The 25,433-nt window shown below is 39.5% G+C and overlaps 1 protein-coding gene across 3 annotated transcripts in view; it reads right to left on the bottom strand.

Annotated features, from left to right (window-relative positions):
• The window catches only part of Htr7 (5-hydroxytryptamine (serotonin) receptor 7, adenylate cyclase-coupled), a gene marked incomplete at its 5' end in the record, with an annotated part of 99,001 nt that extends 73,568 nt beyond the window's left edge, over nucleotides 1–25,433 (bottom strand). For all 3 annotated transcript variants that reach the window (XM_005385841.2, XM_005385842.2, XM_005385844.2), the window contains 1 exon segment: nucleotides 24,855–25,433. In XM_005385841.2, coding sequence (XP_005385898.1) covers nucleotides 24,855–25,399 — 545 coding nt within the window.

The raw sequence follows: 25,433 nt of genomic DNA, 5'->3' as shown, positions 1-25,433 counted from the left end.
GAGAAATGCAAATTAAAACAACACTGAGATTCCACCTTACCCCAGTAAGAATGGCTAGCATTAAGAAATCAAACAAATAACAAATGCTGGCGAGGCTGTGGAGAAATAGGAACCCTTCTCCACTGCTAGTGGGAATGCAAACTGGTGAAAGCACTGTGGAAATCAGTTTGGAGATTCCTCAGCAAATGAAGACTAGAGGTCCCATTCAACCCAGCTATTCCCTGTCTGGGTATTTTCCAAGAAGATCTAAAAACATCATATCTCAGTGATATATGTGCACCTATGCTAACAGTGGCACAATTTGTAATTGCTAAATTGTGGAAGCAACCCAAATGTCCATCCATGGAGGATTGGATAAGAAAATTGTGGTACTTTTATATAATGGAATATTACTCAACTATAAAGAAAGATAAACTTGAGGCTTTTATAGGTAAATGGTCACAACTAGAGACCATACTCATAAGTGAAATAAATCAGACCTGCATGTGCAAGTACCGCATTGTCTCACTAGTGTAAAACCTGAAAGTGTTAATATAAACTCAGAGGTATGATAGACATTGTGAAATGATAGGAAAACGCTCAAGGGTAAAGGGCAACTGGGATGTGGGAAAATAGAAGGGAAAGGAGAAATTTTGTATGTATGTATATATAGGATAGTTAACATAGTTGATCTACTGTCTTCTATTTCTTTGCTGAAAGAAACTGTTAATGAGTCTTTGATTGATCAGTATTGCATGTCTCTATTTGTTTTCATGAGAAACCACTTCAAAGATATCAATATGCAATACAACAAACACTGTTAATTTCCTATCACTTTGTTTGTAACTCTGTATTGTCTGTACTGTTCTTTTGCTATTTTGTAAAAGGTTGTCTGTCTGTTAATGTTTTCCTCCTTTTATTTTTAAAACAAAAATAAAGTACCAAAAAGTATCAACAAAATTCTGGTTAGTTTAATCATGTTCCAAACAGCCAACAAAGAATGCCTCAGAATTCAGAGAAGTATTGCTCTCCGTGGACTATATGCTTCCACTAAGTTTAAACTACTATTTTCCACTCACCAACTACATAAACATTCATTCATTCAGCAAATATGCACTGCCTATTTATCTTGTGCCAGTACATTGGCAACAGTCAACCTCAGTAATCCAAACTTGAATACCACTCAATAACTGTAGTAATAAACAATGTGATAATATTCTTCCCTTAATGGTAAGATCCTGATTCACTACCATTTTGGTTTGTGAATGGTATTAAACTCATGAATGCCTTGCATTTCCTAAATAGCTAAAACCACTGGTTTTGCAAGGCTTTAACTGCACTCACAAACTATCTCCCTATAGTTCTTGTAAATGTGTAACAAATTAACACAGAAGCTCACTCATTTTTTTTTATCCTAGAACACCCAAAATAAGAAAAAAACTCATACTTGAGAAGTTGCCCAAGTACAACTGAGCTATGGCTTGAGTAAAAGTCATTATAGGAAGACTTGGCCCCATGGAGATACTATACACACACACATACACACACACCAAAGAACGTGCCATTTCACTCACTGGTCCTTCCTCATCAGGGTGTACAGAAGGCTCACTGGACAAGAAATGAGTCTGATGTGTCCTCCCAGGTCTGGTTATGCTACTCAATAGCTGCTTCAAGCAAGCAATTACTTTCTCTCTTCTTTGGTTCTCTTTTCATAGAAAAGAGTGTGAAGTTTGGACTATAAAATCTCTAAAATTCTCTATCCATGACAGTTCCAGCAAGAAATAAACTGCAACTCAAATTAGGACAATTCAAGGAGACTATTTATAGAGATATAAACCAGAAGTAGAAAAACTACAGAGTTTCGGCAACAAGAAAATGATCAGAGTCCTAGGCTCACAGAAGGGAGGAAGGAGAAGGTACAGGGCTCAGAAGGAAGCAGTCACACAGCGAGGGCCACCCTGACAGGAACAATGACTTCAGTCAACGGGCAGAGAGTACAAGGTAGCCCTACACGATGGCAGCGTGGTTGACCCCACCCTCCACACACCTCCCCACTCTGATAGCGTTCCCTGGGCTCTCTCTCCATTGGCCACATCCAGCCAGACACCAGAAAGCATCTCAGTTTTCCGGGAAGAGCGCAGAGCCAAGACTGCTAGAGAGTAGTCATGGTGATGTAACAAGTTCCTTCACTTTAACATTCTCTGAGGTTTTTCTGATAGTTCTGTAGAAAATCTGACCTCATGAATACGAAGCCTGGAACTTCTGGGCAGCCATGAATAGATGTGGACCCACATATAATATACACCAAGGTGAGCCCTACCCTCTAGTGGAGAGAATATTTCAAGCAAAGAGAAATGAGTAAGATGTTCCTGTCTCCAAAGACTTCGTGCCCCTAGATGATCTTTCCTGGCTAGATATGTTATTTGGGTTTTAATCTTTAAAAAGGCTATGTGCTGTACTGTAAATAATGTTTTCCATTACCTTCCTTGCAAATCTTAAGAGTTAAAATATCAGCTATGAGGGGCTGGGGATTTAGCTCAGCGGCAAAAGCGCCTGCCTGGCAAGCGCCAGGTCATGAGTTCGGTTCCCGGTACCGGAGAAAAACCAAAAAAAATAAAATAAAATAAAATAAAAAATAAATAAATAAATAAAATAAAATATCAGCTATGAAATCAGACACACCTGGGTTTGACTCCAGGTGCCAGATTGCCCTAGACAACCCAATTACACTTTCTAAGCTTTTACTTATTTGTAAAATAGAGCCTGCCACATGAGGTTGATGAGATAATTAAATGAGACGTTCAGCACATAGCTCAGGGTTTGGCTAATAAATAGTAACACTTATTATTAATCACGCATTGGGCATTCACTTAACAAGTATTTCTTACCAGGCTGTTAACAACTGTTACCTGAGTTACCTTCTTTTCCCTCATTCTGCTTCTGGGAGCCTCCTCGTGTGACTTCCTGGAGTGTTCAAAATGCCAAAAACTGACAAGCAATTTTTACTAAAGTGACACATTAAATGGATTTGTCTGAAAATTTACCACCTTAGACAAGATGAAATTAATAGCTTTCAGTGGAAAAATTGTTCATTTTGAAAATATGAAACTTTGGCCTGAAAATAAAATCAAATCTAAATAAAATAAAAATCAATCATCACATAACGTCATTTGAAAAATGTAATTTAGAAAAAGGAAACTTGGATTCTTGTCAGAAGGCTTCATTTTGGCTGGTGTATTTTATGACTACATAATCCTATTTTTAAAAAACTCGGGGAACTAGAAGCTTGAGGTACATGAAAAAATTACAAGGATGGGTAAAAGATAACTGCAAATGAGAATGCGAAAACACAAACTTTCAAAACTATAGCCAGCATCAGATTTTATATATCCAAATAGGAATTGGAAGGAAATAAGTAAAGGGGCTATTGGGGCCAGAGAAGCCAAGACTTAAAGACATCCCAATTAAGCCGCACACATTCATCTGGCCTGTCTTCATTGCTGAAGCGCATTTTGGTGCCTGGATTGAGCTAAGCCTTAGGTGCGCAAATCCTATTTGTCCTCCACACATTGCTCCCATCCTTGACGTATCCAAGGTGTACTGCAGAGGCAGACTCATAAACAGCATCTGAGAACATGATGGACATTGTGCTGCAATGTGAAAAAAATAAATATGGGAACAGGAATTCTGAAGAGAGGAGGGTAAATTCACTAAAGGCTTGCTACCACTTAGCTTTCACAATGTTACAAACTACACTCAAACCCTGCGGCTTACACAATTGCCATTTATTTCTTCAGCCAGCTATTCTGTGAGTCAGCTAGACAGACGGTCCTGATCTAGGCAAGTCCAGCTCATCTCATCTAGGTTTTGTTACATTTCTGTTGTCAGGTGATACATTTTCTGGTGTCTGAATAATTTACGATAATCTCGTTCACCTGATCAGCATCTGGCAGCTGAGGAAACAGCATGACTAGGCTATGGGTCTCTTACTCTATCCTGGCTTCTTCATTCTATCCTAGCTGCATCAAAAAGCAGCAAAAGAAGACAGACACATCCCTGTTCAAGTCTCTCCTCATATCACATCAGGCAAAATCATATTAGTCAAAGCAGGTTATAGGGCCAAGCCTAGAGTAAAAGTGGGAAAGGCATCTTACCACACTTCAAAGGACTATGCATATAGGAATGGGAAGAATTTGGGGCCATTTTTACAGTGTGTCACAGAGCTGCATATACATGACATTTAAGGAGAATATAACATTTCCTAGGAATTTTCTAAGGTGGAGTCTTTTCCCTGGAAGGAGAGTCAAAAGAAGAACAAATGTAGAATTATAAAAATACCTCTGATTCAGTCAAGGTATGACAACAGTGTATATTTTGGAAGGATATGGAGCTAAGGCAAGAGTTCATCACATGACTTCCCATGTTGTGCAAATATATTTGAAATATCTGTGGCTATACTGGATCAAACTGTACTATTCCCACTACCTAGTCGTGCCTCTGGGGCTTGGAAGCTAATTCAATAACGCTGCTGGGAATATTCCAATAATGAGATACGTAGAGAAAACCCCATTGTTACTGACTGCCCTTATAGAAAGATCTTAATGACAGAACATCCTGGGAATGAAATCAGTAGTGTCTTCATAAATCATGTTAAGCAAAGCTGTGTCTTCAAAGCCACAGAGAAAATGCTCCTGACAGCTGTGATAAGATCCACACTCACAGGAGAAGGACACAAGCCCACCGAGGCAGAACTGTATCATCAATGGTGGGGCTTCTACGTCCCTTTCCACTCTCCCTTGCCTAGGTGTCTTATACTCAAGAGATAGTCAGTTACACTAGCTTTTCTTTTAAAATCATTTTACTCAGTCACTCATTCAAGAAATATGTACACTCATCCACATCCAATAGGAACTGGGAGAAAACAGAGATGAATAAAATGCCCTCGCCATCAAGGACCTCAACTCTTGGGGTACAGAGGACACAGAAGTATAAGTGATTATAATTTAATATGATGATGATGATGACAAAGAAGGAAGCTTGAAGTGCCCTGAGGGAGAGTGGGAGGGTCATGTAACCCAGGAACAGCTTCCTAAAGACCGTGACACTTTGGCTGAATCTCAAAATATGTTCAGAAAATAGGCAGACACAGGATGAGCATCCCAGGCAGAGGAAACAGCACGTCCGGGGCATGAAAGCAAGAGAGGGCATGAAAACAGCAGGAAGGACAGGGAACATACCAAAGCCAGAGACAAGATGCTACCTGAGGCGCAGTGATGCTCCATGACCCTTCCTTCTCCATTAGCTAAAATGGTAGAGGACACCAATTATCAGCTTTCGCAAGTGTCCCAGTCACCTTCCTTACTGCTGAGACATGATACCTGGCACCTGCAATTTAAAGGAGAAGAGGCTTATTTTGACTCGTGTTGCAATAGTCTTATACCTTGGGTGGTCAGCTGGCTCCAGGAAGCAGAAGCAGCATGGTGGAAAGGACTGGAGGGAGGAACACTGTTCATGTTATGGCAGAAAGGAAGCAAAGAGAAAAGGGAGGAGCTGGGAAGGGAGATGACCTTCCAGGTCACCCCCTAGGAGAACCACCTCGTTACAGCCAGTCTGCTATAGTGCCATAATGCAATCCATAATCCAACCAATCACCTTTCAAATAAATGAGGCTTTGGGGGCTATTTTAGACCTAAACTATAACACTAAGTGACCCACGTATCCCACCTCAACATAAATGAATTCAAGTTCATAATTTGCCTCAAGCGGCATCTAACTGGCCACAGAATAGCCTTTCATCCCCATTTCTGACACTGACCAGCAGGAAGGGTGGTACTGAGAGCAGAACAGCATTTCATGAATTCTCATCAATACCCTATATAAGCTTTTTCTAAAGGTAAACTTGATTTACTTATTCCTGTTCGGATGAAAGGAGATTTCCACAGGGCCATCAGTGAATCTTCCCATTTAAACAGCTCTCTAATTTCAGACTTGCTGACTGACTGGTAGAACACAGTGCAGCTCAGTATTGAATAATACTACCAATAGCACAGAAAACCATGCTACTATCATGGGTATTTTAAATAAATCAGGTCCTCAGCTCAACTCTTTATGGAAATAAACTCATTAATTCTTCATATTAATTCTGCAGAAACAATCCTATCACCATGAGGAGTGATGTTTAGGGATAAGGTATAGTGACTTATGCAAGGTTACATTAGAGAGTCAGAGACAAATTGAAAGGGCCGATACCCTGTCCCTTGGTTTTTCTGCCTCAACAGAGCTGTCTGTTCCCTGGGACCCCCGTCCCATCTCCCCCGTTGCTATAGAAACCTTGGTCTGAGCAGTCCCATGTCTGGCCTTTCCTAACTCCAGCCTCCTTTCTCTACTTTGATGTTTATGAGACTCATTTATTCATTTTGGAATATTTTTGCATTATAACCTTCATGAATGAGCCTTTGGAAGATATCAGACATGGTCTCAAGCCTGAAATGTTTCTGCTGTAGTAGATACTCATTAGTTCACCCTTCACTTATTCAAGTAGAATGTTTGCCAGGAAGTTTGCGTCTGGAAGCAGAAGGGAAAAACAAAGTCAAAGATTTTGTGCATTCTACTGGAATTTAAGAAGCATACATAAATAACCTGCAGCAAATGCAGGGCTGAAATTTAGGTCCCTTGCCTCCCAGGTTTGCCTATAAGCAAAACCTCTTGGAAGAGTCGTTTCTCGTTGCTGTCTCCACTTCTCCCCCACTCATTCTTCAGCTCCCTCTACCTGACTTCCATCCCACTATTTCACCTCAACCACTCTTCCTAGACCTCCCACCACTTCCAGGTCACCAAACTGACTGCACTCCAGCTTTGTCAAAATAGCTTCCCCTCAATGTGCATGATGCCACAATCTCCAGATATTCCTCGTACCTCACTGACCATTCCTTCATAAACTTTGGTGTCTCCCCTTCTCCTAACCTTTCAATGTTTTCTTTCCCCGAGGTTTGGTATCCAAATACCTTTTCCTCTCTGTTCTTTCACACACCACATGTTTAAATATTATTTATAATGACACCCAAGTTTGTATCTTTAGTCTTTACTTTAGAATTCAATGGAATTGTAAACTCCTGTATCCACATGTCTACTGACACCGAACTTAATATTCAAAATATAACTCAAATCTGTTTTTGCCTTTTAGTAGACAGCATCATTGTCTACTGAATTGATTGAGCCAAAATTACAAGAGTCAAAACCCCCACACACCCCCACACCCAGTTCATCCTATCCTGTTAATCCGCCTCCAAGACAAACCCAGAATCATCTCCACTTGTCTCTATCATCACTGTTCCCAATTTAATGCAACCTCGTGCTTCATTCGTTCCAGAAGTCTTCCAATTAGTCTCCCAGTTTTCATTTTCACCCCTTTTAATTTCACTCTTCACAAAGTATCACAATAAACAATTAGAATGATAAATGAGACCATGCCACAATGACCTCCAAACTTTCCAGGAACTTTACTTATAATAAAATACAAACTCTTTACTTAGTCTGAGACCCAATATAATTTTTGACTACTTCGCTAATCTCATCCCTCCCCAGGTTTTGCTTTGATCCCTCTATTTAATCATAGTGGTCCATGACCTTTACATCAGCTATTGCCTTTGTCTGGAAGGGTCTTCTTTTGAATCAAGGTCCACACACCCAGGTCCTTTATTTCACTTACATCTCAGTCTATATGTCACCTCCTTAGAAGGGCCTTCCATCATCATTCACTGTAAGATACCACTCTATGTTAATTCTCTCTGTGGTACTTCATAGTAATTAATGTGTGTGTGTGTGTGTGTGTGTGTGTATGTGTGCACATGTGCACTTGTACATATTTTAAATTATTTAGTTCTTGTCTATTTATTTTTACTGAAATATAAGTTCCAAAAGAGTGAAGAATTTATATGCTTTATGTAGGACAGAAGTGTAACCAACACAGATTAGATAACCAGTAACCACTGAAGAAGTAAACAGATGCATTCCCTAGGACTCCCATAGAAATAAAATGTGATTTTAATATGTTAAGAAGTGAATAGTAGAGTTGTCACCTTTGCGGCTCAGAAAAGGAAGTGGGAGGGGCCACAGCACCCAGGAAGCTGTCAAGTGGGAGGCACAAGCAACCCATTTACTAGCACAGAATTTTCAAAGGTCTTTACGGAGAACAGAAGAGATACGTCCAATCCAAATATACAGAATACGCATCTCTCAAAAATAAAACTCTGAAATATTCAGGCAGCTGGACCAGATTGATTATGGCTGAGTCAGGGCACACACTTTAAGCCTCCCCCTGTTCCACCATGAATATCAATAGCCCCCGCTAGGTGAATGGTTCTGCCTGATGTTCCAGATGAAGGAACCATTTGGAAGAAAGAAAACTATCCAGCTTCCTCTCTGAAAGAATGGAAAGTATTATCAGAATGCCCAGAAATATAGAATGCTCTAGAATTTTAATCAGAAGAGAGACCACGATGAAAGTGATAATGCAAATGGCTAAATGGACAATAATAATGCTCCCCAAATAGAAGCATTATAGATGTTTCCCAAAGGCCCACAGATGCTTAGCACTAGAGATTGGCATACTTTACTTCTACACATAACAGAACAGTGTGCAGTTATATCTGACCTAGGGGCTACCATTTTATAGCAATCCCTAGGAATTCTCCAGGCAAAGAAATGCTGTTTGAAAACAGATCAGATTGCCTGGACTTCACTGACAGATGAGCTAAAAACCCCAATTGTTTACAACCAGAAGCTAAATGACTCATAACTCCTTCAAGAAAGGTCATCTCACACAGGAATTAACTGTAAAGCAGCATCTATGAACAACGTTTTAAAGCACCAAATGTTCTGATAATGTGAATAAAATAATCCTAGTTTACTCTCAACTAGATTACATCCAAAAGACTTAAAGAGGGGCTCTGTCTTTATTTTCCTTTCTTGCATACCACAATACTTTAGCATCTAGTAGGTAAACAATAAGGATTTGCTTAGTAAATAGATCTCATCATCATCTTCTTTAGCTTCCTCAGGCATACAGTCATCTCCCTCTATCCTTCCTTGCTCTCTGTCTCTATCATCTCCTCTCCCTTCCTTCCTTCCTCCCTTCTCCTCCCTCCCCCACTCGGCCTCTCTATCAGAGCTCACTGCTCACATTGTACCTAAAATCAGTGAAGGAATGATCTGATAGTCCATAATGACCCCATCTTAAGCCTTATTCAAAAGCTAATTGATGCATTGAGATGGGGGATGCCCTGGAATAACCTAAGGGCAGTGAGACCAGATAATCAGATAGGCCTCCTCCTTTGTCCTGCTCCTAAACAAAAGCACATGCAGGCAGCTGGGACACAAGCATCCTGAACATTCCATACTTACAACCACCACCAAAACAAAGGGAACCCTGAGGATAAAATCATGGAGTTTCCTGTCTAATTTTGACCTCACAAGGTTCACTTAGGAGAATTATTCAAAAAACATTTTTATGGAGATATGACTCCTCTGTGCACAGCAATACGGTCCTTACTAAATGGAGAAAATAATGTTAACATAACAATAACACTAATCATTGGAATGGTTCACATTTATCAGCACTCTGTACAAACCAGGATTGTAGTGAAAGCTTCCTATATGCTATACGGTATAACTATCACAAACTTATGAGGCACTCATTAATATCACCTCTGAAACAGGTAAGTATCTCTCAAAGAAGTTAAGGGGGATAGGGTGTACTTAGATAGAGTACTTGCCTAGCACACACATGGCCATAAGTCTGATCCCCAGCATGGAAGAAGAATAAAGAGAGGGAGAAGGAAGAGAGGCTAAATGATACCTCTGTGATCACAGAACTAGAAATATAAAATTTGGGACTTGAACTAGAGTCAGTTGGCTCCAGAGCCTGGGCAGTATTCATCTTTAAATTGTCCATTCTTGTCTCCAGCACTAAGTAGAGTGCCTGGAACTGGTCAAAGATTCAAGCCTCAAATATGGATACCCACAATTGCTTAAGGGTAGCCTAAAACTAAGACCACAGTCCATCAAGCAAATAATAAAATAAAAACCTATGGCTTCAGGTCCCAACTGCCCTTTATCAGTTCTACAATCTTTGGCATGTTTGTTAAATTCTTGAAGTCTATGTTTCTCATCTGTAAGAATATAATAAAATTATCTTCACATAGAATTATTATAAGGATTAAGTGAATTTAGCACTGTTCCTAATACATGGTAAAACCACGTACTGATGCAAAATTCCTCATCCATAAATCTGAAACCCAAAGAGCTCTGAAATTAGACTTTTTTCTTAAATTGGTTATATCAGAGTCCCATTCCTTCTATACAATTTACCACAAACTTAGTGGCTACAACGTACATAAGTTTGCTGGGAGTGCTGGTGCACACCAGCTATCCCAGCACTCTGCGAGGCTGAGGCAAGAGGATCACAAGTTTGAACCTGGGCAACATAGTGACTTAGCAAGATCTGTCTTAAAATAAAAAATGACTGGGAATGTAGTTCAGTGCTAAGGTTCTGGGTTCAAGGCCCAGTACAAAAACAAACCACATGAATTTAAGATCCCATAGTTATAAAAGTCAGAAGTCTGGTATGGGTCTCCCTAGGCTAAAATCAAAACGTCAACAAACTGCAATTTTTCTGGAGACTCTAAGGAGAACACATTTCCTCCTTGCTTTTTCTAGCTTTCATGGGCTACTTCCATTCCTTGGCATGGCCCCTCTCATTTTCAAAGTCAGCAACTGTGACCTGGATCCCACTCACATCACATTATTCCAACCTCCGTGTCCACTGTCACAACTCCTTCTATGTCTCTCTTGCCTCCTCTTTCACATTTTAAGACCCTAGTCATTATACTGCATATACCCAGACAATCCTGTGTAGCTCTCTATCTGAAATTCAGCTGATTAGTAACTTTAATTCCACTTGCTAAATACATATCTTTTTGCTATGTTAGGTAAGATAATTATAACTTTCTGGAATTAAGACATAGACATATTTAGAGGAGCTGTTATATTGCCTATCAAAATGGTGGAAACCCACCCGGCTATAAAATCAAACTTGAGCTGATACGGTTATTTATAATGTATGTTTTCCAATAAATGCAACTATTTATAGGTGTGTTTATAGGATGCACTCCCAGACCCTAGTGCAAGTGTGTCTCAGTCCATTTGTGCTACTGTAACAAAGTACCACTGATTAAGCAATTTTTAAAGGACAGAAATTTATTTTTCCTTGTTCTGGAGGTTGGGAAGTTCAAGATCAAAGTATCAAAAAGACCAGTGGGTAGTGAGGGTTGCTTCCTGTACTATCAGAACTAGAAACCTCACCACTTTTAGGTCTATGTAGGTAGGAAGTCAATTCCACAAAGCCTAAAACTGATTTAGGAAACTCTTCCTTAAAACTGTGTTACTCTAGATCTACTCCTAGTACCAAAATATGAAGAGTCAGGGATCTCCAGAAAGATTAGTACAGGAGCTCATAATACCAGTACAACACACTGGAACTCATGAGATGGTATGTGAGGTATTACCTCACACATTTGGGGGGCTGAGAAGTCCCACAATAGGCCATCTAGGAGACAAGAAAGCTGGTAGCATGGTTCAGTCCAAATCCAAAGGTCTCAGAACTATAAAAAGCAAAGATGTAACTCTCAGTCTGAGGACCCAAGAACCCCAGGGCCACTGGTATGACTCCCCAGAGCCAGAGGCCACCGAACTGGAGTTTTGGTTTCCCAGGGCAAGAGAAAGGTGTCCAGTCCAGAAAAGAGAAGGTAAATTTGCATTTATACTGCATTAGTGTTCTCCCTAGGCCCTCGGATAATTGGATATTGTCTACCCACCTTGGTGAGGACATACCTTTTTTACTTATTCCACTGATTCAAAAGCAAATCTTCTCTACAAACACTTTCAGAAGGACATACCCAGGAAAAAATGCTTTATGCTATCTGGGTATCCCTTAATCTAATCAAGTTGACATCTAAAATTAACCATCACAGGATGTTATATAATACATATTCGCAGAATACATTTCTTGAACTCCATAATGTAAAAGCCCCACCACAGACATCAAAGATTCTAGTTTAATTCCCAGTTCCCACCCCTGCCCTGAGGTTAGATCTTCATGTTTACCATTTCTGGAATGTATGGTTGTAAACTGGTTGTAAACGCCCTGCCCTTCCTGGACTCCCAAAATGTATTGTTCTTTCCGTAAATGCTCTACCCGTCCCGGATTCTTGGAATGTACTGTTCCGGCCATAAAAAAAAAAAAAGAGTCCCCTCATTGTTACAGATGTGACATGTGTTTGCCAAACAGGATGCAGTTTTAGGGTATAAAAGCTACTGTCATCCCCGGATGGGCACTGGTCTGATCCTTCCCTGCGTGGAGGCTCTCAGTCAGTCCCTGGCCAGGAATAAAGGCTCGTCCTAAATTCCAATTGGTGGTCCGTGCGTCTTGGTGTTTGTCGGTCGGTACCATTTGGTTTGTTTCTGGTTGCGAGTCCAGAACACATATAGTTCTGAATTCCAAAATATGTTTGGCCTGAAAGGTTTTATATAAGATGCTATGCACTTACACTACTGTAATAACAAAAGCAATAATTAACTGAAAGACAAGAAAAAATGTCCAGGTTTGACGTAGCTTATATAGATTATGTACAAAGAATCAGTACCCTTGGTTCCCCAAAACACCTGAAGTCAGACTGCCTTACCCCAATCAAGCCTGATTCCACCCTGTTCTTCCAATGTGTGTCCGAGAAAATTGTTCAACCTCCACCAGACTCCTGAAGCTCAGCACACAGGGCTTTCAGTGGAGTAAAAGCATTCACGAAGACCAAGAAAATTAAATGAGCTGTGGAGACCTTGGCATGGGGTTTGGCACATAGGATACACTTAATAAATGTATCACTATGGCCAGTTATTTGGTCCCTTAGTTGGATATTACATTCATTCTTGATGCCTACAGATTTTCCCCTGGCATATATGCAATGCGTCAAAAAAACAAAATGTGTGTTCATGTTTTTCTGTTTTCACTGAAAGAAAAAAGCTCTTGAAAGTTCATTTACTTTTGCTTGCACGTTCAGCCTTCTCCACGGCACAGCAACGATGACAAGAGCCAACTCCTAACTTGAAGATGCTAGGGTTTTCACATCACTGGCAATTTTGTTACTGTCAGTGTACTACCTATGCTCGGAACACAGCAAGTGACTCACCAGTCTACCACGCCTTGATGGAACTGTCCTTTGGGACTACCTCACTGCCTACATCTTGCTTCTGTTTTCACCAAATAACATCCTGATTCTAATTTGGTTTTCCAAGTATACTTCTCCACTATCGTCAAGAGGAAAGTGTTGCAGAAATCTAGAGGATAAGAGCTTAAGGCCAGATGTTTAGATTCAGAAATTAGAAATACCATTCTTTATTTCCCTCATTCCTGCCCTCCTTTCTTCCACAGTCAATCCACAAAGATAAAGTTAACACCTACTTCACACCAAATTCTCCGCCAGACCTGGAGGTACAGTCTCCAATAAGCAAGGCCCAGGTTTTGCTCTGTAGAGTATCCCAAATATCATGAAATTCATTACAGTTGATTTCACAAACCATTATTTGCAAATTGAGGTGACTGCTAAGAAGAAAAAGGGCAAGGTGTTATTAGACTGTTTAAAATACTCTAGGAATTCCAAGACTGCTTTCATGAGATAGTCATTTCTAATTGAGGACCTACCTGAAGAATGATAAGAATTAACCAGCCAAAGAGGTAGAAGAGTATCCCAAAGGTGAAATGAAGAGACTTGTTAAGGCTCTGAATAGCAAAAAATCAATGAATGAAAAAAGATCAAAGCTGGTAAAACATAAGAGTGGGAAGAGGGAGATAGATGAATGGCTAGTTGTAGGTAGAAGAAAGAAAGAATAGAATCAAAAGTAAAAGTTGGCAAACACCAAAAGGGCCAGATATGGCCCCAATCTGTTTTTGTACAGGCCTCCAGCTAAGAATGCTTTTTATATTTTAACAGTTATAAAAAATTAAAAGAATACTATTTCAAGATGAGAAAATTATATGAAATTCAAATTTCAGTATCCATAAAGAAGGTTTCACTAGGACACAGCTTCAACCATACATTAATGTATTACCTATGGCTGCTTTCATACCAAAATGGCAAAGTTGGAGAACTGAAACAGAGATGGCATGGATCACAAGCCTGAAATAATCACTACCTAGTTTTTCATGGAAAAAAAGTGTGCCAACCTCAGCTCTAGTGAGACAGTCCAAGACTAAATTATACAATCTTTTATGGATTACATTAAAAATTGAGGATCTTATTCCAAAGAATAGGGGAACTCATCAAAGAGTGTGAAACAGGACAATGCATAATCAACAGGGCCCAAACTCATCCACATTTCAGACCAGGAAGGTGGGCTGGGTATATAGCTCAGTGGTACAGAGCGTGCCTGGCAAGTGCCAGGTCCTGAGTTCAGCTCCCAGTACAAAAAACAAAACAAAACAAAGCAAACAGACTTCAAAAACTTCAAAACTTCAGGAAGCTTCAAAAACTACACATGCATGAATTTCAATGCCAGACTGTGATTTAACTAGTTTTGGGTACAGCCAAGTCTTTGGAACCTTGCAGGAGTGGAGGAGGATTCCTAGGTGATTCTAACATGCAGATGAGATTGGGAACCATGGATGTAATCCCATTTTCCTGTTGTAATGATCACCCAAATCCAGAGATTTTTGCTGCATGTGAAAATACCCTGCAAGTTATTTTCAAACATAATGATACTCTGACCCACCTAGACCAATGAAATAAGGATCTCTGGGATGGGAGTACCAAGTATGGCTATTTTTTTAGTTGCCCAGATGATGTTAATATATAGCCAGGGTTGTACACTCTGCATTAACATGGACAAAGGATAGAGACAGAGAGATCTCTGGGAAGGTACACTGAGTAACCCAACCAAAAGATGATGCAGATGGGTTAAACAGGGAGGTGATGGGGAGGGAAAATTATCAGAACTTGGCAATTAGTTGGTGAGAGTGGAGAGTTAGGCAAGAAGTTTAAAAATGACCCTCTAAAATCTAGCAAAACCAGTAAATACAAATTGAAGAAGCAATACTGAAGAAACATTGTTGGAATGAAAGCTTTGGAAAAGAAAGAAGTTTGGAAGAGAAGGGCATTAGTTCTGTCTAATACAGCAACCAAAAAGGGGAATGCCCACAGAAGAGTTAGTCAGATTAAAGCTGTAAGTAACTGGAACTAAATGATAAAAAGCCTTGAAAACTATCCTACAAAGTCCTCTTCATACAATAGGCAATGGCTACAATGGTGTTACAACATGCACAGGTTTTGCATTCAGACACTGCTCCTGCCTCATGCAATGTGTGTGAGTTTCCTCAGCTTCCTCACCTAGAGAATGGTATTGAAAGTGCTCACATATGTCTCATTCATCCTTGGCCAGCAGAAACAATGGCAAACAATAAATACTCTGTCAAGGATATTGTGAACAGATATGATGTGTTAAGTATCTAGAAATTTAAGTAGCACAAACGACACTCATAAAATTGTAGCATTATCCCCCAAGAGAGAATGACACAGTGATACCCGCACACTAATGTTCTAGGAAAGAATATATGAACATCTGTAGGGAAAACAAGCAAGGGAAGGAAGAAACAAGTACTTAAATTTAGTAGCTGGGATTGAGTTTAGCTACAGTGATAATACAGTATTATCTGTTAGACAGTTAAAAAGCCAGAATCCCAACCATCTTTCCTCCAGAAAGAGTCCAAGCAAGCCTTTCAGCATACTGCTCTTCCTTCCCAAGCATGGCTCTTGTTATCCATCTTGACCAAGATGTCCAGAGATCTAGTGTTCATATTCCAGGCAATGGGATGAAAGAAAGGACAAAAAGAAAGAAAAAACACACCAAGTGTCTTAAAGGAAGCTCCCAGAAATGAGAATATTTCTACTAAAATCTCCTGAACCAAACTTTAGTTACCTTACCACACCTAACTGCAAGGGAAGCCAGGATATGTAGTCTTTATACTCAGCATCCGTAACTCCAGTCAAAAACAGGAATTCCTGCTAGGAGGATATAGGCTGGGATACACAACCAGCAGTATCTGCCACAGGGGGTGAATTCAGACTTCTCCCATTCTGTTTCCAAGAAGTGGCCCCTGCTCCCTGTGTATGACTTCACTCATATGCTGAGTCACCTTATGTTCTGCTCTTCTCTTGCCTGGGATACTCTTTGGCCTTTTCACCACCAGTCTAATTCTATATTTCTTTTAAGGCCAGTGACAGAATTTATCTTCATCACGACCTACGTTCAAACTTTTATTATTTTCCTTAAGGAGATATGCACATATACATAAACACATGATGCTTGAATAGGTTTGAACACAGTTCCATCCAAATAAAGTGCATGCCCTTAGACAAGTCACATTATTTTTAAATATAAACAGCACCACATTAATGCAGGGAAGGTGACAAGAGAATAGATCTCCTGTCAATGGGAAGGGGTCCAAGAGAACAAGAAGGGCAGGGGAAAGGGAAATAAGTAGAATAAAGATATGCCAGGTACAAGAACTTAGTAACCTGATGAATGTAAACATTATATTTGTAAACATGGGGCAAGATTAATAATATTGAGAAGTCACTTCTGCTCTCAGAGCCTCAAGTTCCCCCTACCTCAAGTGGAGATAATAATGCTTACCTCACAAAGCTGTGGTAAGGATGAAAGGAGATTTTTGCATGTGGAAGTAGTCTGTGAACAATAACACATTAAATATCTATTAGCTGTTAACATTTCTCCCCTGAGGTGTTACTTTCACTTAGTTAACATAAGAAGAAAATTAAGGTTGTTTCTGGGAAGTGTTACAGAAAAGCAGGGCAGAAGACCAGTTTTCTCTTCCATTTCACTTTCTCTTAGCAAAGCTAGAAGAGGATTTTGTCAATTCTTAAAACTTATCTAAGAGCTACAGATTAATTTTAGAGATGAACAAGGATGACTTCCTTCGAAAAGAAGGGCCATCTAGAGAAGCCAGAATGCCCCTGCACTGCTGATCACAGCAAAATTAAAGCCAAGATCAGAACACAGATCATCAAAGGGAATGAGTCATAGTACCTGGCGAGGAAGCAAGACTTCAGCCAGACACCAGTCAGAACTAAGTATTACAGCTCTTGGAAATAAGCCACAAGAGTTCCTGTAACTGTGAACAACCCGAAGATGACCCCTGCCCTCATACATGAAGCTAGAAACAAATGGTTGCTGATATATTAAAACAAAGAAGTGCACCTGCTCCAATTAATCATAAATCTGATACAGATCTAAACACACTTTGTGAAATATCAGCAAAAATACTTCTGTGTCTTTTATTATAAAACAAAATGCATATGCTTGGAAGTAGCTGAAATATACATGATGTTTTAACAATAATTTTTTTAACAATAATTTTAAAGTGAACCCTCATGAACCCTCAATCAAGAAATAGATTATACCATCTCAGAAGTATGCCTCTCTAATGGCAATCACTGTGTCACCAAGAACTAATCATTACCCTAGTTCTCATGATATACATTTTCCTTTCTTCTCTTTAGTCCTATACATACCTAAACATGGTGTTGGGCCACTTCAGTTTTACATGAATGTAATCACATATATGCATTCTTTCATGCTTCACTTCTTCTATTAAGCATTATGTCTGTGACACAAGTATTTATACATAAACTGGTATGATGCCTAAAATTTGACTTCAATTAATCAGCAATCTGTGTTTCAACAGGATCTCTAGGTGGTTCTGATTCATATTCGAGTTTGATAACCACTCTATTGTGCACCTGTACCACAGCTGATTTACTCAGTCTGCTAACGATATGGGTATGTATTATTGCAAGTTTTGGGGCCTCAATTTGGTGGATAGTACACATTTCTGTAGAAGGTTTTTGATATGCAAGAGTCTCTCTCACAATAAAATAAAAGGAACATTATATATATATATGATAGATATATATCCTCAACAATACTTGACAACAGCAAATTACTTTCAGAAGGGTTCATCAATTTTCAATACCACTAGAAATATATGAACATTTCCTTTTTTCCATATCCTTGTCATCCTTTGCATTTTTTCTGACATCTTAATCATTGCTTATCTGAAGAATTAAAATGTTGTTAAGCTCTCCAAGTTGGGATCAAAAATCACATAATTAGCAAACAGAACTTCAAATATGAGATTATTTTAACAAATATAGTCATGCATTGTGTAACAACACAAATCAGAGAAACATCCTAAGAAATGCACTGTAAAGTAATTTCATCACTGTACAAACATCATAAAGTGAATATACCCAAACTAAGATGGCTACACCACCACTACATGATATAATCTGATGAGCCTAGTATTGTATGTACCATCTGGTATTGACTGAAACAACGTCATACAGCACATGACAATACAGTAGTTGCTGGTTTTTCATGGAGTTAGCCTAGTGCAGGAGAAAATTTAGTATGAGGGAGAAAACATAAAAGTCAATATGACTGAAAAGTAGGAAGCAAGATATAATGCTGTGTAAGATGCTGAGGAATAGGGCAGAGACAAATCAAGGACCATTTAGATACGCTAAAGAGTTTGAATCTGAGTCCAAGTGAAAAAGAAAACCGCTGAAGGGTTTAAAGCGGGCAATTTACATGCTATTTCTCTATTTGCATGTCAAAATGTTTAAAATATTTCAGGCACACATCCATTTCTATCTATAATTGGATTTCTTGATGCTTCAGATCAATGGTGCTGAAAACTGAAACAGCTGGATAAAGCACAAATACACACACACGCACACACACACATACACACACATACACATGCACACACACACCCATGTTTGAAGGTATCATTGACCGGAGTTCTCTAGGGCTTTAGGGAACATACTCCTAGAGAAGAAAAAAGCACAGAAAAGTAAATCAAAATTCCACAGCCACTCTTTTCTCAGTGCTATTTGCTAAAACGAAATGAAAGATAAAGGGCTGAGCATCGAAGCAAAGAGCATCATCAGAGAGTGATTCTTAAGAAGCAAAAACATCAGAAGAGCCTTTGGCAGTCTCTTGGGACTGCAGAGACAAAAAGCTACACACCCTAGAAGCCAAGACCCCAGTGAAAATGGAGGAGCAGAAAAGTAAGCCTAGCACTTACCTGGTACTCCTTTCAAGAAATTTGGTAAATTCTGAAACCATGTAGGGCAAGCAACTAAGAAGCCATACAGAAAATTCCCAAAAAGTTTTCAGTAGGAGTATTTAGTCTCACAGTTCTGAAGAGAAAAACTGGAGTTCTGAACTAGCCAGAGGGAGAAGGCATTGAGAAAACACCAGGCTTTTACTGGAAATTCTGCGAAAGTTACGTTCCAGACAGAAGCATCTGCCACTGACAGAGCTGTATCAAAATTAAAACACAGCTTACAGTTAGCTTAGTCTCTAACAGGATTAAAATAATCATCTTCCAAATATATCTGACCAGTAGCTATTTTCTCTGGAGAAAAATAACATCATTCACAATATCTACAGTTTTTCATACAAAATATTGAGTATACAGTCAAAATTTACCAGTCATGCCATGACACAGATCAAAATACCCAGAGGGATAAAAAAACAGATCACACAAAGAAACTACAAGTGATTCATGTGCTGGAATTAATATCCAAAAAAAGTCTACATATAATACTACAGAATTTAACAAGATGAAGGAAGTAGATGAAAAAGTAGAGAATTTCACCAGAAAATTAGAAAAAAGATTTCTAGAACTATAAAATATAATTACTAAAATTAAGAACTCAATAGATAAAATTGAATAACAGGTTAGACACAGCAGAAGAAATGACTAATAATTTGGAAATCAGGTAAAAACATTTTCAAAACTAAAGCACAGCATTAGAGATGCAGCTCAGTGGTCAAATATTTGCCTATGGTATGAGATCCAGGTTTTAATCCCCAACACCAAAATAAGAAACCTAAAACACACAGAAAAAAGTAAAATGGAAAATATGTGAAAAACTGTTAAGAGATATGTGTGATACATAAGAAGATATAAAGAGATAAGACACAGAAGAGAGAAAGAATGAAACAGTAAAAGTGTCTGAAGAGATAGGCACAAACTGATGGAAGATATCAATGCACAAACGTAAAACTCACTAAGAACCCAAAATGGGATTAACAGTAAATAAGCAACAAAAAATAATCAACACTGCCACACCCAGGGACATCACAGAAACACTGGTGAAAACTAAAGACAAGAAGAAACCCTAAAAGCAGACAGAGGAAAACATTCTTGCCTTCAAAAGAGTCAGATGATGGCTAATTGGTCAACAGCAATGATGGAATTCTTAAGACAACTGAACAATGTTTTAAAGTACTGGGGAAAACTGCAAATACATCATTCTATGCTCCACAAAAGTATTCCAACATAAAGGTAAAATTAAGACTACCAGGGAAGCAGAAATAGGATCTTTCACCAGCAAACTTTGAGTGAAAAAGAAAAATGTTAATGGAGTTGAACTGACAGAAGAAAAGAAGCCCAGATGAAAGCAAGTATTATAATACAGGAAAAAGTAAAGGGCAATAGCAAAAACTAAACATGTTGGTAAGTGGGAATGAATACTGATTTTAAAAACTGTTTAAAGCCAGGCATGGAAGTGCATGCTTGTAATCCAAGCGTACTGAGAGGCTGAAGCAGGAGGATCACAGGTTTGACCCCAGCCTGAGCAACTTAGCAAGATCCTGTCTCAAAATAACAAATAAGAAGGGCTGTAGATTTTGCTGAGTTAGGAGGCCCTAGGTTCAATTTCCAGTATGGAAGGAAAGAAGGAAGGAAGCGGGGAGGGAGGATGTGGGTTTTAAAAATGCAGTTTTAAATATGGTTTTAAAAAAATATGTAGTGGGTTTTAAAAATCTGTGGACTTCAAATGAATGATAACAATAATACAAAAAGAGCGAGGGAATACATAGAATTAAAATGCTTCAACGTACCTTATTATCCAGCTTTGTATTTACTCAAAAGAAGTTAAAACATATCCACAAAATGACTTGTACAGAAATACACCTTCAGAGAAGCATGACAGGTAATAGCCAGAAACTTGAAACAACTCAAAGGTCCAGCTGTAGGTGAACTGATAAATTATAGCATATTTATATACTGGAATACTACTTAATAATAAAAATGAAGGAATCACTACAAACTAAAAACTATGGATGAATCTTACAGTAATGAGCATAAGAAGCCAGATTCAAAGGATATACAACTCCACTAAAATGATGTTCTAGCCAAGCAGAATCGCACTGTGATGTTAAAAGTTAGGACAAGGATGATCTGGGGGCATCGGGGACCGGGAAAGGAAAGGGAACTTCTCTGCGGGGTTGGCAAGACTCTGCTTCCTGATATGGCTGATTACAAGGATGTATTTACTTTGGGGGAGTTCATCAAGTTCCACACTTACTGTTGTGCATTTTTCAATACGTATTTCTTAAAAATAAATTTTAAAATATATTTGATCATACAAAAAGTTATAAAAGAATAACAAGACTTAGCCACCACTGATATCAAGAAACAAAACAGTCCCAAAATAGTTGCTTGTGCAAATAATGATCACACTCTACCCACCCCAGCAGACAGATAATCACTCTCCTGAATTTGACACCATCACTCCTCTACATGATTTTATACTCTTATATCTTACATAAGCTCCACTAAGCAACGTATAGAACTGTTTTGCATGTTTTGAAACTATATATAAAAGGTAACTTGACTTCTATTTTTAAAAGAGAACTTTCTAGGATGAAAACATCATATATCTTGGCTCAGTAGTGGTAACACAGACTGAATAGGACATTTAAGATTTGTGTATTTTGGTATATCTAAACGTTATCTCACTTTAAAAACATCTTAAATGGACCATTCTAGTACCTTCACAGGGAACGGACGGAGGAGGGGGGCACAAGTCGAGCGAGGAAGGCCAGTTCAAACTTTGCAGGAGGCCTGGCAACTACTAAACTCATTTCTGAGAAGTAAGAAGGGAAAGACAGGTTGCAGACACTGACTCTGAAGAAGCTTAAATGTGAAGCAGAGCACTGACTGGAGAAAGGAGGCCAAAAGAAAAGGCTTCTTCAAGACAGAAGTTTGCAGTTGACCTACTACAGAGGAAAAGCTGGACACAGAGCAGAGATGAGGAATCGATATGGGAACAACATTCTTGAGAAGGTGAGGGGATGGAATGTAAAGTTCGGGTGGTTTGGTCCTCACTTGGACACAATGTCACCTTGCTTTTTAACTGAAAAGAAACAAAAAGAAGAGCATAATTCAGGAAAGACCGGTTAGTGGTGGAAAGATAAGGAGTTCCCATCCAATGGTTACCACTTTTTCAATGAATATGAATCATTACATGAAAAGGGTGGGAGGTGGGAGATTTTAAGCCTGTGAAGAACAATACTGCTTTGCATTAGAAAAGGCTAGGAAAAACTGAAGTCTTAGAGAGAGTGGTTAAGAAAAAAATCAGAGGTTTCATTTGGGGCACAATGGATATGCAAACTTTCACAATACAGCAGAATAAACTTAAAAACAAGAATGCTGTCATTCAGCTTTTATTGTGCTGCGCAAAGTACACTGTAACCTATATTAGGTCCTCAAGAGGGAATGAATACGGGAATGAATGAAGATTAAATCCTTTCATGTTTTAATATCGTATTTTATATCATCTGGTATGGCCTGCATTAGAACTGAAGGAAACATTCTTTTTGGAAATAATTCACCTTGGATATCAAATACATTTCTCTTTTTTAATTTTGCATGTTCTTAGAAGAATTAACCTGGTTTTTTTTTTTCAGTTTTATCAACTCTTCATTGTATACAAAGAAATGATATGCTGACCTTCTAAAATTATTTTTAGGCGGAAGTCATCATGGGGCAATTCTCATCAGAAAAAAATGAGAAAAAAATCTACATGCTTATATTACCATAATTTGCTACAATCATAAGGATATATATAGTTAAGGAAGAAATCAGAACCTCTTGGCAAGAGGAATTAACCTCTTCTCTGTACTCAGGACATTCTTGCCAGTGCCAGATCACACCTGCACACTCAGTGAGCAATGACTTCAGTTCAGGTACAGGGTTCACAGGGTGACCTCACACGGACCTGAATGTGCCCAGAAGAACAAGAGCACTGTTTGTCTTACGAGACATGTTAGCACAGTGTGCTACTCATTTTTCATTTATCAATTATTACATGGAAAAATTCACTACTTGGGGCATAAATTGTCATTTGTTTTATTACATTGAGTTCCATTTACAAGGCCTCCATTCATGAGGAAGCACTGTTTTGGTTGGTTGAGCAGTCAGATCTCTGTGCTTACGATTTATGTATATACTTATTATGTACACTGAGTGCACTCTCCTAATTCCTGCTGCCACAGCCAGACTGTAAGTGCATATGTTTTTGTCATTCTTGACTACAGTAATTCAGAACTTCAGCTGCCAAGTTTGGTGCCAATATTCCCACATAGGCAGCTCATGCTCCATTCTTAAAATAATTCCTTATTTGCTGTCAGAAGCTCGGGAAATATAAAATGGCAGGATCGACCTTTTTTTTTTAAATCTAAAGCTATAACTAAATAAACTACAATGTTTTTCTTTTTTCTTCTTGAAAATAATTCCTTTCCTATCTTCTCTATTTAATAATTATAAACCCTCAACAAACAGTAAAACAGCAAAACGTTTTACATATCAACATACCACAAAGAGTAGTGTTTTCAAGGAGGAAAATCTCAGTTACATGCTGGACCATTCTTTGAGGCAGTCATTTTAAATGTGAGGTATCGATTGTTTTTCTTATGTTGAAAGGTCTATATTCTTAGAGGTTTTATAGGCAGACTAAGAAAAAAAGCAACGTTTATCTGTACCATTAACTCCCATAGGATATTAATCTGTGCTGGTTTAAAACAGCAAAATTCTGGGTGTGAATACTGCGGTTTCATACTTCAGTTTCACGTGAAACAGAATTGTTCTGAGCTTGAAAAGCATTGAGACCAGACTTCAAGTTTTTGGCTGCGTAGTATTTCTGGGGTCAAACTCTTAGCTTCATTTCAAAATCCTATAATGTCAGAGTCTAAAGAAACCAGGAGGTCTCCCAGTTCAACATGACACTCAAAGCTGCAATTTTTCTCCAGCACCCCTGTTTTGATTATTCCATTGAGGGAGTTCCCAAGAGACGGTTCGCAAGGGATATGATGCAGAAAACTAGAACCTACCTTTTTGACAAGGAGTAAGGATCCAATCAAGGAGCTGACAAGAAAGCAACAGCGTTGCCAAAGAGTGAAATCAGACTCTCACAAGAACGGGATTCACAATTGGCAATCACAACAACAAAACGTTTAAGACAGGTGGACCCCTACTCCTGGAACCATCCAAGGTCCTTTCATTGGCCTAGAGAGTTGCTCCTACAATCCGAAGCGAGTTTTTCAACTGGTTTATTAAAGCAAGGGTTTACCAAGTAAAAAGCATCAGATCTCTTCTGAAAACTAAGCCAAGGAACCCCCTGGTGGAACTGCTAATGCTTAAAATACTCTAACTTTGGTCTTAAAATTATTACTACAGTAAATGAGAACATTTCGGGATTTTTTTTTTAAGATGCCTGTACATAGGCTATCTGTCATTAAAGTTGTAGGGTTGCTGCGTGTGGGATTGTATTTTAAGCTCAGCCCTTTCTCCCGCCGTGAAGTCAGCCTTGATCTTCCCAGCACAGGCGAGAGCACAAGGCTGAGCGGCCAGAACACCCGCGGCCAGACCCGGGACGGGGCGGCCGGGCCCTTACCTGTCAATGCTGATCACGCACAGAGTCATGATCGAGGCGGTGCAGCACATGACGTCCATGGCGATGAAGACGTTGCAGAAGAAGTGACCAAAGATCCACTTGCCCCCGATGAGGTCGGTGACGCTGACGAAGGGCATGACCGCCACGGCCACGGAGAGGTCTGCCAGCGCTAGAGACACGATCAGGTAGTTGGAGGGCTGGCGGAGCTTCTTGACGAAGCACACGGAGATTACCACCAGGCAGTTGCCCGCGATCGTCAGCAGCGTGATGAGCGTCAGGATGGAGCCGATCACAACTTTCTCGGCTCTGCCGTAGTTGATCTGCTCTCCGCAGCCGGAGACATTGTCCGGGGTCCCGTCCCAGGTGGGCGAGGGGCTGGCCGTCACCTCGGGGACCCCGTTCAGCAGGTGCGGCGTCCAGGAGATGACGACCGGATCGGCGCCACCGTCGGGGCTCAGGTCCGGCAGCCCGCGCTCGGGCAGGAGGATGGAGCGGAGGTGCCCGTACAGGTCCGGGCGGCCGCTGCTGTTAACGTCCATCATCATCGCGCCGCTGTGCGCCGAAGCCCATGGAGCCGGC

Source organism: Chinchilla lanigera, unplaced genomic scaffold, assembly GCF_000276665.1.
Source record: "Chinchilla lanigera isolate Chin_1 unplaced genomic scaffold, ChiLan1.0 scaffold00024, whole genome shotgun sequence".
Lineage (NCBI taxonomy): Eukaryota > Metazoa > Chordata > Mammalia > Rodentia > Chinchillidae > Chinchilla > Chinchilla lanigera.
This window is presented reverse-complemented; position numbering and strand designations above follow the sequence as displayed.